The 15,000-nt window shown below is 37.4% G+C and overlaps 1 protein-coding gene across 3 annotated transcripts in view; it reads right to left on the reverse strand.

Annotated features, from left to right (window-relative positions):
* LOC115221428 overlaps positions 1-15,000 on the reverse strand; it is a 39,473-nt gene that overhangs the window by 2,798 nt on the left and 21,675 nt on the right. For all 3 annotated transcript variants that reach the window (XM_029791610.2, XM_029791609.2, XM_029791608.2), the window contains 2 exons: positions 7,521-7,658; positions 4,788-4,982 (listed from right to left, as the gene is read on the reverse strand). In XM_029791610.2, coding sequence (XP_029647470.1) covers positions 4,788-4,982; positions 7,521-7,658 — 333 coding nt within the window. The remainder of the gene's footprint in view (positions 1-4,787; positions 4,983-7,520; positions 7,659-15,000) is intronic.

Below are 15,000 nucleotides of genomic sequence, written 5' to 3' on the forward strand. Positions count from 1 at the left end.
GTGTGTTCCAGGTATTTACATTCTGACGCTCTGAAGTTTCCGAAGTTTCTGATGCTTCTCTCAGATCGCCACCTTTCCATCATCATCATCATCATCATCATCATCATCAGAAAAAAAGCAAACAAAGCAACAACAACAACAACAACAACTAACAAGAAAAATAGGAAAAAAAAATTCTTCACAATTAACACGTGCACGTTCGACCACCGCTTCCACTACTACCATCATTAACACCAACACAGTCGCTGAAAACGACAAAACCCACAAATCAAGCGTTAGCGGTGTTGCAGCTGCGATGCGTCAAGCTATCAATGAACGATTTAAAAAATGCAGGAAGCATGTTTAAAAACTGGAACTCTTAACACTCCTGAGACCTTCGTGCCGAACACATTCAGAAAAACAATAATACACAAAATGAGAGGAGTACATCGTAAATTAGAACGTACAATACAGTAACAAATTGAAAGTATCTACGTCCTGTGTGGGACACGAAAACTTACGTCGCAAGAAAGGGGCGATATGGCACTGTAAAGATGAGATTCTCCATATACCTGATTCTTATATACCTGAGCCGTCGAGTAACGAAAGTTTAATTGGAGACATACCACCAGAAATAGATATCTGCTGTTGGTAGCAGCTGTCCTCCTGGACATAGGGGACAAAACAAATATCCTGCAAGTGCAGAATCTGCAGGTCTAGGTATGGAACAGTGGATGCAGATAGATCACGAAAGTGTAGAAGCAATCCCGGCCATCATAAATTTTTCAGATGGCACCGCTCTCCACATAGTCGTTGAGGGCAGAAAGTTGAGGTGTCAAGTGTTTGGGGACACAAACCGTCAGAAGCCTTTTGCTCACAGCAAAAAAGAGAAGGGTGATCTCCACTTTTCCGCCACTACCACGATCACAACAATAGCAACAGCCCCAGCAGAAGCAGGTAACCACTACAACTGCAAAAACAACAGTAACAGTAGCAGCAACAACAATTACAGCACCTACAGCAGTAATAGAAAACAATATCAAGAACAACAACAGTGGAAGCAACAGCAGCAAACAGAACAGAGAACTCATCAACACCTATAGGTTCTACATTCCAGGCAGGAGATAAAACAACAGAATCAGAATCCACAAAAATAACAACTTTATCAGCAAAAGTCTCCCGAAGACATGCCCCGCGCGTGTTCGGACCACTCGGACATGTCCTGTGGTGAGGGTGACGACAAAGAGCTTAAATGGTAAACATTTAAGTCTAACAAGTCTAAAAAAAGAAAAAGAAACAAAATCACACTAACACCAACACAAAAAATCTGGTAAGTATGATAAAAGGATTGAGAGCACCTTTGAGAAACGGTACACAGATACCATCCCAACTGCAGCCACACCAGTACCGTAAGCAACACCATCCCTATCATTTCCATTACCACCGCTACTGGCACAGACACCATCATTTCATGTACAACCAAATTTACACATATAATTCTTAGAGCGCATATCCCAGCACAGCAAAGTTTAAACATTACACAACAATTAAAACAGACAATAAAGAACTGATGGCCATACGGACATCACACACACCGATTTTATTACACCAAAAAATCATACCTACACACATAAACAACACATCAAACAACACATACAACGCCATAAAAACTAAATATGCTGAAGGAGTAGGGCTTTCATGAGAAATATCAACAAAAGACTGTCTAAAGAACTGTTCTGGGAAACATCCATATATACCCATGGGGACGGAAGATCCGTTCCCACCTCTCCAGCAAAATCCCTGTAAATACACTTTTCTGCTTCTATTCGTTAATCTAAAATGGGCTTGCTCAGAATAAGCAGTATAAATGCACGTGGTTTGGGGCCGTCTTGAGAATAAGGCCATCTGCTCAACGGCCCCAAGTCCCTAAGTGAAACAAGACTCCCCGGCTGGCGAGCTTTCATGCCCATTTTCGGTGGATACGAGATTTATTCATCCTCATGTCAACAGGAAATGGGGGTGGGGCTGCGGTGTTATTCCGGAGAGGTCTGGATCTCAAGATAAGGACTATATTCCAGGACCCAGAAGGTAAATTTGTGGTCCTGGATGTAAACAATAGTGACGAGTTGCCTTCAGACTAATCGCTGTTTATGCTTCGAAAGGCGCAGTACAACCAAATATCTTCAGATGTCTGGATGGTTTCCTGGGGACGTTTCGACCTTTTAGTGTTAGTGGGCGATTGGAATGCTGTCTTAGAGCCATGTCTGGGCTGTGAGGGTCTAGCGGATAAAAAAGTGGGGGGATGGGAGGGTGTAAAAGCCTCGCAAACCTGCTCAGACATTTCCAACTGACTATTGCCGGCTGGATTTCTTGGATGTGCCAATGTAGAATTGAGCGAATCGCATCGGATCATCCAGGTCGCTTGTAGCAGAGTATTCTGTAGGCCGGTAGATAAGGATTGTATAAGTTGTCCACTTTTCAAAATCGTCGGCTACACAGACCACAAATTTGTTTTCTGTATGGTCGACCTAGATAGACTTAGAAGGAACAGCCCCAGTTACTGGACGCTGACTGCGTTGCTCTCGGCGTGCCAAGCTTACGAATACCAGATTAGAGATTTAGTTGACGTGGGAAATCGTCAACAGCAAATGGTGGTTTGCCCTGAGAAAGGCAATTAGAGTAGAATCAATTAGGCTTAGTAAGCATTACTGATAAAAAGAAATAGAATAGAAAGGAACTTAGTTAGAAACTTAGAAGAGGCGCTTAGGAAAGACAGAAATCAACCTTGGCAGTATTCAGATATAGAATGCAGTGTCGTAACTAAAAATTGCAACGCATTTTTAACAGTTTTGCCAAACTATCATCTATAAATAATAATATCTTCTTACATACACGTAATGTCAAAAATTTTGTACGTTACTACCTTGGCTTGTGCATCCTGTTTCTGTGCTTGGTTTAGGACTATTAGCTTAGATTTGTTTTATATTAGGTGTACAACTGAAAGAAATCCACATGATACGATCTAATTCAGTAGATTCACATACACGAGACTGTCCGAGAGTAGAAAATAAACATCGATTATGTCGACTTAGCTTTTGACCGGTATTTATTTTTAACGACCACAGAAGGATAAAACGTAAAGTCAGCCTCTATGGGAATTGAAATCAGACGATAGACGGCTGTAATAAATACTGAAATGAATTTACAGGCCAGGCTACCAATTCTATCAGTACAATAATACCTGGATCCTTTATATATATACACACACACACACACACACACACATATATATATATATATATATATATATATATATATATATATCATCAACGTGTGATCTCTTGAGCACCATCAGCAAAAATATTTTTTTCCTCTGTCTTCCCTTCTCGGGATCTTTCCATCTCCTTGTTTCCGACGAAGAGCTCCGTTAAACCCTCCTTCCCTTCTTTCCTGAGCGTCAAATAATACTTTAATTGTTCCACGTCCTCGCGTTGCTGTGTTTTTTTCTGTGTTTTCTTGTTTGGATTAACTATATATATATATATATATATATATTATATATATATATATATATATATATATATATATATATATGACCGATGAAGAATGTTTCAAACCTATTTTGCAAGGACAAGGATGTTTTTACATCGACAGAAAGATATTTATATACATGTGATAAAAAGAAATAGAAATAAAATGAGAAAAATTTAAACTGTATATAGATGAGTATCATCTAAGCAAACTAGGACTCTAAAGCAAATAAAAAATTACCTTATCCGAAACTATCTAAAATCTGGAAATAGAGATAACCAGAATGAGGGAACTGGAATCAGTAACAAACCCTAATATCATAAGTATTTTGCGAATGATTAAAGAAACAAAAATGCTACAAAGATTAGTAAATTATTAAACGCCCAGAATTACCATATACTCACAAAGTACGGAATATTGTACACTTAAGTATTGCAAAAATATTGCAGAATGTAATTTAAAAAGAACAGCAAATTCAAATCCATTGCAAAACACTACATATAAAAAGCGACAGCACAGGGAAAATCTTTATATATAAAATTGAAGTTGTGTGTGTGAGACTCTGTCTCCTCCGTTTTAGATTCCTAACTCTCTCTTTACTTGTTTCAGTCATTTGACTGCGGCCATGCTGGGGCACCGCCTTTAGTCGAGCAACTCGATCCCGGACTTATTCTTTTGTAAGCCCAGTACTTATTCTATCGGTCTCTTTTGCCGAACCGCTAAGTTACAGGGACGTAAACACACCAGCATCGGTTGTCCAGCAATGCTAGGGGGACAAACACAGACACACAAACACACACACACATATAAATATATATACATATATACGACGGGCTTCTTTCAGTTTCCGTCTACCAAATCCACTCACAAGACTTTGGTCGGCCCGAAGCTATAGAACAAGACCCTTGCCCAAGGTGCCACGCAGTGGGACTGAACCCGGAACCATGTGGCTGGTAAACAAGCTACGTACCACACAGCCACTTCTGCGCCTACTCCCACATTTTGCGGTGCAGTTTAACCAAAAGCGGGTATCTTATAGTCGTCATTCATATCGAGCCCTTCTGGGTATTAGCGCGCGTCTATGATGAGTCTACGATTTAAAAAAATTTACCATCATTTTTTCGCATTTTTAATGACTTTTGCTCGGGTTATATAAAGGAAGTAACTCTCTAAAAATGCTTATATAGTTATTTCCCTTATAAACCCGAGCAATGCCGGGCGATACTGCTAGTATGTAATAAAATTGAGATAAACGAAAAAATAAATAATAAAAATACCTTGGACATCGATGACTTGCATAGCATCACTTGATAATCTATCAGCTCCTGTGATTCTACACATAAGTTCGAGTCCCTTGTCCTCCTGGGTTGGTGAGTAAGTAACCAATTTAGTTACCATAGTCGTGCAATCATCCAGTTGAACCGATTTTTCGTCTTTAACTGCTGCCATTATTTTTGTGATTTGGGTGTTCACTGAAATCATCGGTATATCAAGTAAACAGAAAATTAGAATACTTTTTTAAAATATTACACACACACACACACACACACACACACACACACACACACACACACACACACACACACACATACACACACAAGCCACACACACACACACCGAAACCACATACACACAAACCACACACACACACACACACCACACACACAGACACACACACACACACGAATTAATATCTGCCCACATACACATACACAAACTGTGGTCGGCAAAGCAAAGTTACCAGGCAATTTCAAACGAAATCATGTACTCCTAAGCTGAGAGCATCACTAAATAACCATGTGACACATGAAAGTAGAAAAGTATGGTCAGGGTTGTTTTGCTCGCAAAATGCAAAAATTTATATCACAAAATTTATAGTAAAAAACAAACAGCCGGGTTTCGACCAAACCCGGATCGTAACACCAAGAGAAAGGAATTTTAAAATATATAAACTAACTTACGAAAGCACTCAGAGTTAAATCCCTTGGTAAAGCTCGGACAGTCTCATGTATGTGAATCTACTGAATTAGATCGTATCATGTGGATTTCTTTCAGTTGTACACCTAATATAAAACAAATCTAAGCTAATAGTCCTAAACCAAGCACAGAAACAGGATGCACAAGCCAAGGTAGTAACGCAAGACCCCTTAACGGCCATTATAACGCAGAAGTCGTCATTCATGAAACAGAGTTAGTGTCTACAGAACCCGAAGTGATGCTGTAAGTGCAGTGATATGTCAAGGCAGCGGAAGGCCACTTCAAATCCCAACTAAGCAACTCTTTTAAGACCCAAGCAAGACGAAACAGTACACCGATAGACAGACGTGCTTGTTGGAGGAAAAGGCTGTGCCAGCAGTGTTTTAATAGCAGCAGAAGGTGCAGTCTGTTGTGTGGAGAATCGAATGACTCTGAAGAATTTCTTCCTCAAGTAGTTTATATTTGAACTTCAAAACGAGAGTTTTATGTTCTGCCCCCATCAGCATAAATACATTTTAACGAACTGGTCGTGTACCACAGAGTAGTTAGGAATAGCATTGATCTCTTATGAATTTTATTCTCTTAATGCATTTCTATGCTTTTCCATTACTTTTTTTTTGCATTCTTCTAACTAGTGCAATAATAATCTGCCATTTTCTCCATCTTCTTTCATCTTCTTTCTTCTTCCTCACCTTCTCTGTCTCTTCGTTACCTTTCCCTTCTGAGACTTAATCTCATATATGCACGTATCATCTGAATTCGCAATATACTTTGAATTTACACGGCCCTTTTACGTGAGATTTTCTGAGATTATTAAAAGATATAACACTTGATGCTTTTGCGTTTCGTTTAATAATTTCATATATTTTCATCGGTGTTTCTTTCATTTTCAGTTGAAGCCATGTAACTTGTTTTTATCATTAATCTTTGCTGCCACTGATGTTAATTAAAAATTAAAGATCCCTAGTAGTACTTTGCCAGTCAATCATATCTGATGATTGTTTAATCATGCTTAGATATACATGACTTCACTTAAAATTGCCCGTTGAATTTGTTTGGTCGAACAGGCTCTAGTACCCACCTCTCATTCGCGCTCTCTCTCTTTCTCTCTCTCTCTCTCTCTCTCTCTCTATATATATATATATTTATATATATATACCTACATACATACACATAGATATACGTACCTCTATATACATACATAATATATACATACACACACACATATATATATATAATATATATATATATACATATATATATGTATATATATATATATATATATACATACATATATATACACATATATTTACATAGAGAACAAAAATACAGAGTAATATGCAGCGAGTACATAATTTCCTAATTCGACAACTATTTGAGGAACCTCAAACTTCAATAGTTATGATTTGCAGATGGAATATACAAAAGGTCTTAGGTATGCAACCAGTAAATAGTCACACAGAAATATCACATTATGTGCGGCTTCTCTCTTAAAGAGAAGGTTGGCATATATATAAATATATATGTATGTATTCATACATATACATACGTATTCATAAATACGTACATATATATATATATATATACATATATATATGTATATATATATATACACACTAATGTTTGTTATGACAAAAACAATTTAACATAAAATCGAAGGATTACTCAAAGCACATTAAAGTACAAAATTGTATATTCGTTAAGAAAAATAATTATTAACCGTAACTTTTGCCCAGCTGAGCCATCATCGGACGGTATATGTATGTATATATATATATATATATAGGTAAAAACGGTAAGATAACAACAAAAAAAAAAGAGACCTCAATATTATGTAAATAGAAGAATTTATCTGTTCGATGGCCGGATAACTGAAGAGATGGTGGTGTGGATTTCCACCTCGGCATCCGAAACTCCAATTCGGCCAGCCCCAAGAAAAAAAACAACAACCCAAGAGCACTAGATTCCTTGGAAGAAATCAGCGAATGTACACGAAAACAAGGACATGAATAAATCGCCATGTTTATACTTACTTTCAGTTCTTTTATAAAAGATAATTGTGTAGTTATGAATCTCTGTAATTTTGCCAGTGCAGTTTAATTCCAACTCTCCTCCGACCTCAGGCTTTCCTTTGTACATAAGTGTTACGTCTTGGGGCCTTTGGCCAGGCACTATATTAGAGTAAGAAACATCAGAAGAAGCGTAAAGTAATTTAAGTTTTAATAAGAGCACAATGCTGCATTATTATTATTATCATTCACAAAATTACAATAGTATCATAATAAATCCTAAGCAGTATTTCCTCACCCGCCACCCGGCTTTTGGTGTTCTATTTACAAATCCTGTCGACTTTAACTTTACCATCTCTCCTTTCTGGAAAAACGATTATCATAGCAAACAAAAGTATTAATAATTTTGCATAAAAATTGGCGGTATTTCTTCCGGCTTTAGGTTCTGAGTTCAAATCCTGCTGGCGTCTACTTTGCATTTCATCTTCCCGGGGACGATTAAATAAGTACCAGATGAGTACTGTGGTTGATGTAATAGATCAGTCTGCTCTTACAGAATTTCAGGCCTTATGCCTTATAGCACAGAAGATCGTTATTTTATTGTCTTGGTATAAAAGACAGGCCACAGTAAATATTCTGCTCAGTACCACAAATTTGCTTGTCAGTTGTATGACCATGACGAGTTGAGCATGTCCCTTAGTTGCTGACGATATATGCATCTCTGATCACGAGCTGTAGTGGGGGATGGGCATTATAGCCATGTGTTGTGAGGAATTCTTTGGGGTTTGAATAATTCACCTCTGGAAACATGGGTGTTTCGTTCAACATCCTTAAACAGCTCTTATTCAGGGAGCTTTTGAGAGGGATGGGCTACTCAACCTGAAGAAAATTCTAATTGTGCCTCACCTGCAAGGTCATGCGCTGTCTATCTTGATATGAGATCGCCGTGTCGCGGACATATGGCTGCGATGTATGTGCCTAGTGTACCCTTATCGGACGGGTAGTCATGATGGGTATACTGAGCTTCGTATATTTTATCTCAGTGTCACTTTAATGATACGCACTGCTCTTTAATTCACGCAGTAATTATAATGATGATGATGATGATGATGATGATGATATTATTATTATTATTTTATTATTATTATTATTATTATTATTATTATTATTATTATTATTATTATAATAATAATAATAATAATAATAATAATAATAATAATAAAAATAATAATAATAAATTCCTATCATATAAGCGCATTAGGTATGATAAAAAAAATATTCAGACAAATACATAACGAAAACACTGGGACTTACAAGTTTATATAACATACAAAAAAAATAGCACTACTAGGCACCGCACGCATCCTACGTAAAACACTTTTAATACAGTAAAAGTGAAAACATAAACCACAGCACACATCCAAGGCACACAGAGCAGCGCTCGGTAGTGCAGTGAAAGCACATAAAAGAAATAAGGTTACTGAACAACAACACTAATAATAATAATAATAGTAATAATAATAATAATAATAATAATAATAATAATAATAATAATATAATAATAATAATAATAATAGACATTAAGAAGAGCGCGATGCGATTATAATCGATTGTTTATTTAACGGTTTGAACGAGGTTTCGACAGCTCGTCTGTCTCAAGTTCAAAGTGTAAATTGAAAACAGTTTCAGAAATAGAGAAATTCAAAAATACAAACGAGGAAATCTTGCGTTCTTATTTTAACAACATCGGTTTTTAATTTTGCAACTGTTAAAAGGAAAAACAAAGACAAAGAGAAATTTTCTTTCTTTTTCTTTTTCCTTTTACCGGTTACAAAATTGAAAACTGATAACATCACTCTATCAAAATGGGAACGCAGTGTTTCCACGTTTATATTTTTGGATTTCTGTTTTTCTGCAGTTATTTTTCATTTTACATTTCGAACTTGAAAAAGACAGATGAGCTGTCGAAATATCACTTAAACCATTAAATAAACAATCTATTACAATCGCACCGCGCTCTTCTTATAGTCTGTTTAGTTTCGTGAAGAGTTACGTCGATTTTTATAATAATAATAATGATAATAATAATAATAATAAAGGTGTCAAATTTTCCCGCAAGGGCAGCCATTTTGGGGGACAAGAAGACCCCAGTACTTTACTGGTACTTAGTTTATCGACCCCGAAGAGAAAAGGTAAAGTCGACTTTGGAGGAATCTAACAACAACAACGACAATAATAATAATAGCAATAGTAGTAGTAGTAGTAATAATAATAATAATAATAATAATAATAATAATAATAATAATAATAATAATTATAATCTTCTCTCCTGAATTTTTTTGTCGTCGAAATACTTTATTATTGTAAAAAAAAAGCGAAGAAAATCCAAAGATAGGTTTCTATACGTTTAGAGTTTACGAACAAATTATGTGAACAAAAATGATAGTATAAAATACATACACACATACATACACACATACATACATAATACATACATACATACATACATACATACATACATACATACATACATACATACATACATACACACATACTTGCATACATACATACATACATACTTACATACATACAAACACATACGCACACATGTATATGTATATATGATGAAAATTTAGGAGGAGGATAATCACCTAGGTCCAGTCAAGAAACTCGAGAAATTCAGAATGACCTAACTACCAAAAGTTAATGCACTATCTCACTAGCATTGTCTATTTTTTCAGAAGGATTTTCTTAGCTGGTCTTATTGGAGTTAGGAAGGAATTTCAACCGTGTTTCGTGGTCTGCTACCACAACAGCTCCTTTATAGGATCCAGTTAGCTCAAGATATCATCAGGAGGAACCACGTCCGGTTTCGGCCCCTACTCCTCTACCGTTTTGACGTGCCCTCCCCTCTTTCGAAGGTATCTTCAGCTTCTGGTGTTGGCACTATCTCACTAGCATTGCTTATTTTTTCAGAAGGATTTCCTCAGCTGGTCTTATTGGAGTTATGCTTCGTTGCCTGTTGTTTTTAGATTTTAAACGCCCTTAGCGGGAGTTTTTGCAATGAGTTATGCGGATCATTAAGTTCATCCACATTTTCTTTTAGCATACTACGCTATATGTGGAGGCGCAATGGCCCAGTGGTTAGGGCAGCGGACTCGCGATCGTAGGATCGCAGTTTCGATTCCCTGACCAGGCATTGTAAGTGTTTATTAAGCGAAAATACCTAAAGTTCCACGAGGCTTCGGCAGGGGGTGGTGGCGATCCCTGCTGTACTCTTTCGCCACAACTTTCTCTCACTCTTTCTTCTGTTGGACTGCTCGCTTAGCCAGCTGGGTGGCATCATTTGAAGGCTAAAACAATGCGAAGTGCATTGTGACCAGGCTATCAGATGTGTAGCAACATGTGATAGCCTGGTCGGTCACGGTGATCACAACACTATATATATATATGAAACCTAAAAAGCAAAACACTTCATGTCACGTTGCTCCAGTTCACTCAACCGTAAATGGCTAACCCTGAAAAGGAATGGGCTTCCGATCAAGATGAATTCTGGCCTGCCCGCTTAGCTCGCGGAGACGCATCGTTCGAGAGCTAAAACGATGAAGAGCATATTGCACCCAGTGTTCTATAACAACACCTGATAGTCTGGTTGATCACGTGATGACGTCACTTTTCAACTTAAACTGGCGTATACAAATGTAAGCTAAAAAGTAAAGCAAATAAAAAATGCGTTACTGCCAACCCTCGTATATATGAGGCTGCATGCTATATAACCTAGGTAGAAAACATCTAAAATTTTATTTCTCTGAATCTTTTTGCCTGAATAGATAGATACCCATCATTATAGTTAGCTGGCTATGAACTCTAAATAGTGGTATTTACGTACATACGTACATACATACATACATACACACACACGAACACACACACATACAGGGTGCGATGGGTAAATTGTCGCCATTTTATATTTTTAATTTCGCGCATGCACATTGTTTGTTTTTGATTTTGTCAACTACACAGTATAGTAGGGTCAGTTGGGCACGGTTTGTGAGAAAAACAGCACCATGATGCAATTCACTCTGCCAGAAAGTTGGAAATGACATGCTGTACTGCTTGGCATTCGCGTCGGAAGCTCCAATACGAACATTTCAGAGTGTTTGGGTGTCAATCTGAGGAGAGTGCAGAGGATTCCGAAAGAGTTGGATAAGTCTAATGGTGATTACGAAGGTATGGCAGCTCGGAAAACTCACTCTGATCGTTCTGATAAGAAAAGAACTCCTAAATTTGTTGGTGCGATTCAGGCTATGATTGACAACGATCCCTCCAAGTCAATCAGGTCCATCACTAGGGATATGGGAATGTCTGAGTTTCTTATCAGGCAGGTAGTGCATGAAAACACTCGTTATTCCTCATACAAGATGAGAAAGGGCCAATTTTTATCCCAAGAAAAAAAACCAAGCTACGAAGCTTTCGAACAAACCCAAGCATCCATTCCAACCGAACATGCTTTGGTTTTCCTCAGACAAGAAAAATTTCTCCTAGGATCAGATGATGAGCCCACAGAACAACCGTTGGCTTGCCGTGTCCCCAAAACATGTAACGAGAGTGATAAAAATCAAACATCCAGTCAACATCACGGTGTTTGGAGTGATCATTAGTGATGGCGACGATATGCTTCCATTCAACAGGACTCTACACCATGCCACACAAGCAGGAGAACCTAGTCATGGCTGTCAAACAATTTCTGTGACCATATCACCCCTAACATCTGGCCACCTAACTCCCCAGACTACAAACCCCTTGATTATTATGTATGGGTGCAGTAGAGCAAGAGACCAACAAAACTCCTTATAACACCAAAGAAGAACTGAAGGCAAGGATTAAGACCATCCAGAAGAGTTGCAGGAGATTCCGAAGTTGTCAGGAGGCCGTGGTTAAAGTCAATGGCGATTTTATTGAATAAATTTACTCGTTAATATTTCAAAATATTTTAATGTAATTTTGGTAAATATATCTGTTAAAATGAGATGTCAGTGTTGTTTTCATTTTTGCGAAATTTAGACGACAATTTATTCACCGTACCCTGTAGATGTATGTATACATTCGTTATTAGCGACATACTATTCTGAACTACTGTTATTAGTTCTGAACAGTATATCCACTTTAAGTAAGATATAAGAACGCTACACACACACACACACACACACACGCACGCACGCACACACACACACACACACACACACACACACACACACACACACACACACACACACACACACACACACGCACGCACGCACACATACGAAGCAAACAGTAAAAGAAAAGCGAAGAAAACATTTTCCAAAAGTAACACACAGTAAAAGCCGGTTGCTTCCGGTGATGGTACTTACGTAAACTGAAAAAGCAAAAGAGAAATAAGTAACATTTAAAAATGCAATTACAACATAAATCAAAACGTCCTTGTATGTGTACGCGTGTCTGTGTATGAGTATACACACACACACGCGCGCGCACACACACACACATAAACTTGTACCACATTAAAATCCATGCCATGTTTTCACAGAATATTTTAGCAGATATCTATGATCTGTCGGTTACTGAATATCTAGAATCATCAAAACTCGCCAAAATGGCTTAGCTGTGTGCTATATAATAACCGAAATCGATGTACCATCGTAGAAATTCGTGAGAGCGCGTGGCATGAATTTAAGGTTATATGCATATATATATATACCGGAGGAAACACATAAATGTGTACTCAAATACCAGGGGTAGAGTAATATGGTTTATTTAAAAGCAGCAGAAATTCAACAGGTCTTGTTGAATTTCTTCTGCTTTTAAATAAAGTATATATATATATATATATATATATATATATATATATATATGTGTGTGTGTGTATATATATATCTTGATAATAGAATTTATTTTGAAGTGTAATGTTAAAGAGAAAATAAAAATAAAATACAGAAAAATAAAACAGGAAAATGAGAAATAAAACAGAAAAATAGGAAAGTATATATAGAAAAATATTTCATCACACTAAGAAAACGAAGAGAACAGAGTCAAGGCAAAATAGCAACGTCAGATATCAGCAGGGTAAGAAACAGGAATGAAAGTAAAAACGAAAATATAACAGAAATGTAAATGATAATTATAATAATAAACGTAGTTCTAATGCTATTTAATAAGCGCTTTTACGAGGTAAGCAGACGGAATAAGATTTTATAGAACTACAATAGGAAAGGAAAAGAAAATCTAAAAATAAAGGCAAGGTAGAAATGTAGGGAAAAAAAAAAAAACAAGTAAAGGGTATTCATGCACAAAATAAAGAGTCGGTAACTACTTATCAGATTGACAGACCGTGAATATAATGGTAATAGGGATGTTAGAACGGAGATGGCCGCTGCTCTTGTTTGTAGTAGTAGTTCACCAGTACCTACAGTGCAACAACAGCAGTGACGATGGAGGCTGTGTTACAGTTGGAAGTAGTGGCATGTATGGCTGGTTGCATTGATAGTGAAAGTAATGGTAGTTTGCGGTGGTAGTTTCAGAAGTGGTAGTAATAATAGTGGTGGTGATAATGCATGTTGTTGTTCAATCCCGCCTCCCTCAGGTCAATGCTGATCGAGCAAATCAGACAATCCGATCCCAACATGACAATCCGTTTTGATTTCCATGCACATTGTCCCATTGATTACATCTTTAAAACGGTAGGACGTAGTCTGAGGAAGATTTGGTTGCTATTTCTTGCAGATCGAGCAGTCATTCACAAGTACGTCGTCGGTGATGCTACAGTATGACGGCATTAGTGATGCTGATAGTGGTAAGGGTGGAAATTGTGAGAATGATGGAAGTAGTATTGGTGTTAATAATGGTGTATTTACGAAGGGAATTATTATGGTGTTGACAGTGGTGGCGGTAGGTTTGGTGTTTTTGGTGGTGTTAATGGTAGTTGTAATTGTAGTCACAGTAGTGGAGGTAGTGGTAGTAGTGGTAGTAGTAGTAGTAGTAGTAGTAGTAGTAGTAGTAGTAGTAGTATGGTGGTGGTGGTGGTGTTGAGGATGACAAACCTATGACTACATGAGGTTATCAGGTCACAACAACTGGTGTTATAACAAGACGGGAGGAGTCACCGAGGATTTGGTACTTAAAACTGGAGCAAGAAGGTGCCGTATCTGAAAACAAGGTTGCACCGTACAAGTGCAATACAATCCATTTACGACAGAAAGGTGAACAAAAAAATGTGTAATTAAGTTGCTACCTTCCACTTTCATTACCGGTGTTTATTTCCAATATGTCCCCGGTAAAATAAAGGATAAGAAAAACTGAAAAATAGGCATTCATGTAAAACTTTAAAAATCACACTCGTGAATAGTCAAAATTGGTATGTCAGCTGCAAGGAAGCCGGTGCGGATTTATGGCTATGAAGTCCGCCTCGCAACCACGTGCTTCTGAATTCGTAACCGTAGCGCGGTACCTTGGACAAGTATCTTAT

Source organism: Octopus sinensis, linkage group LG18 (genome assembly GCF_006345805.1).
Source record: "Octopus sinensis linkage group LG18, ASM634580v1, whole genome shotgun sequence".
Lineage (NCBI taxonomy): Eukaryota > Metazoa > Mollusca > Cephalopoda > Octopoda > Octopodidae > Octopus > Octopus sinensis.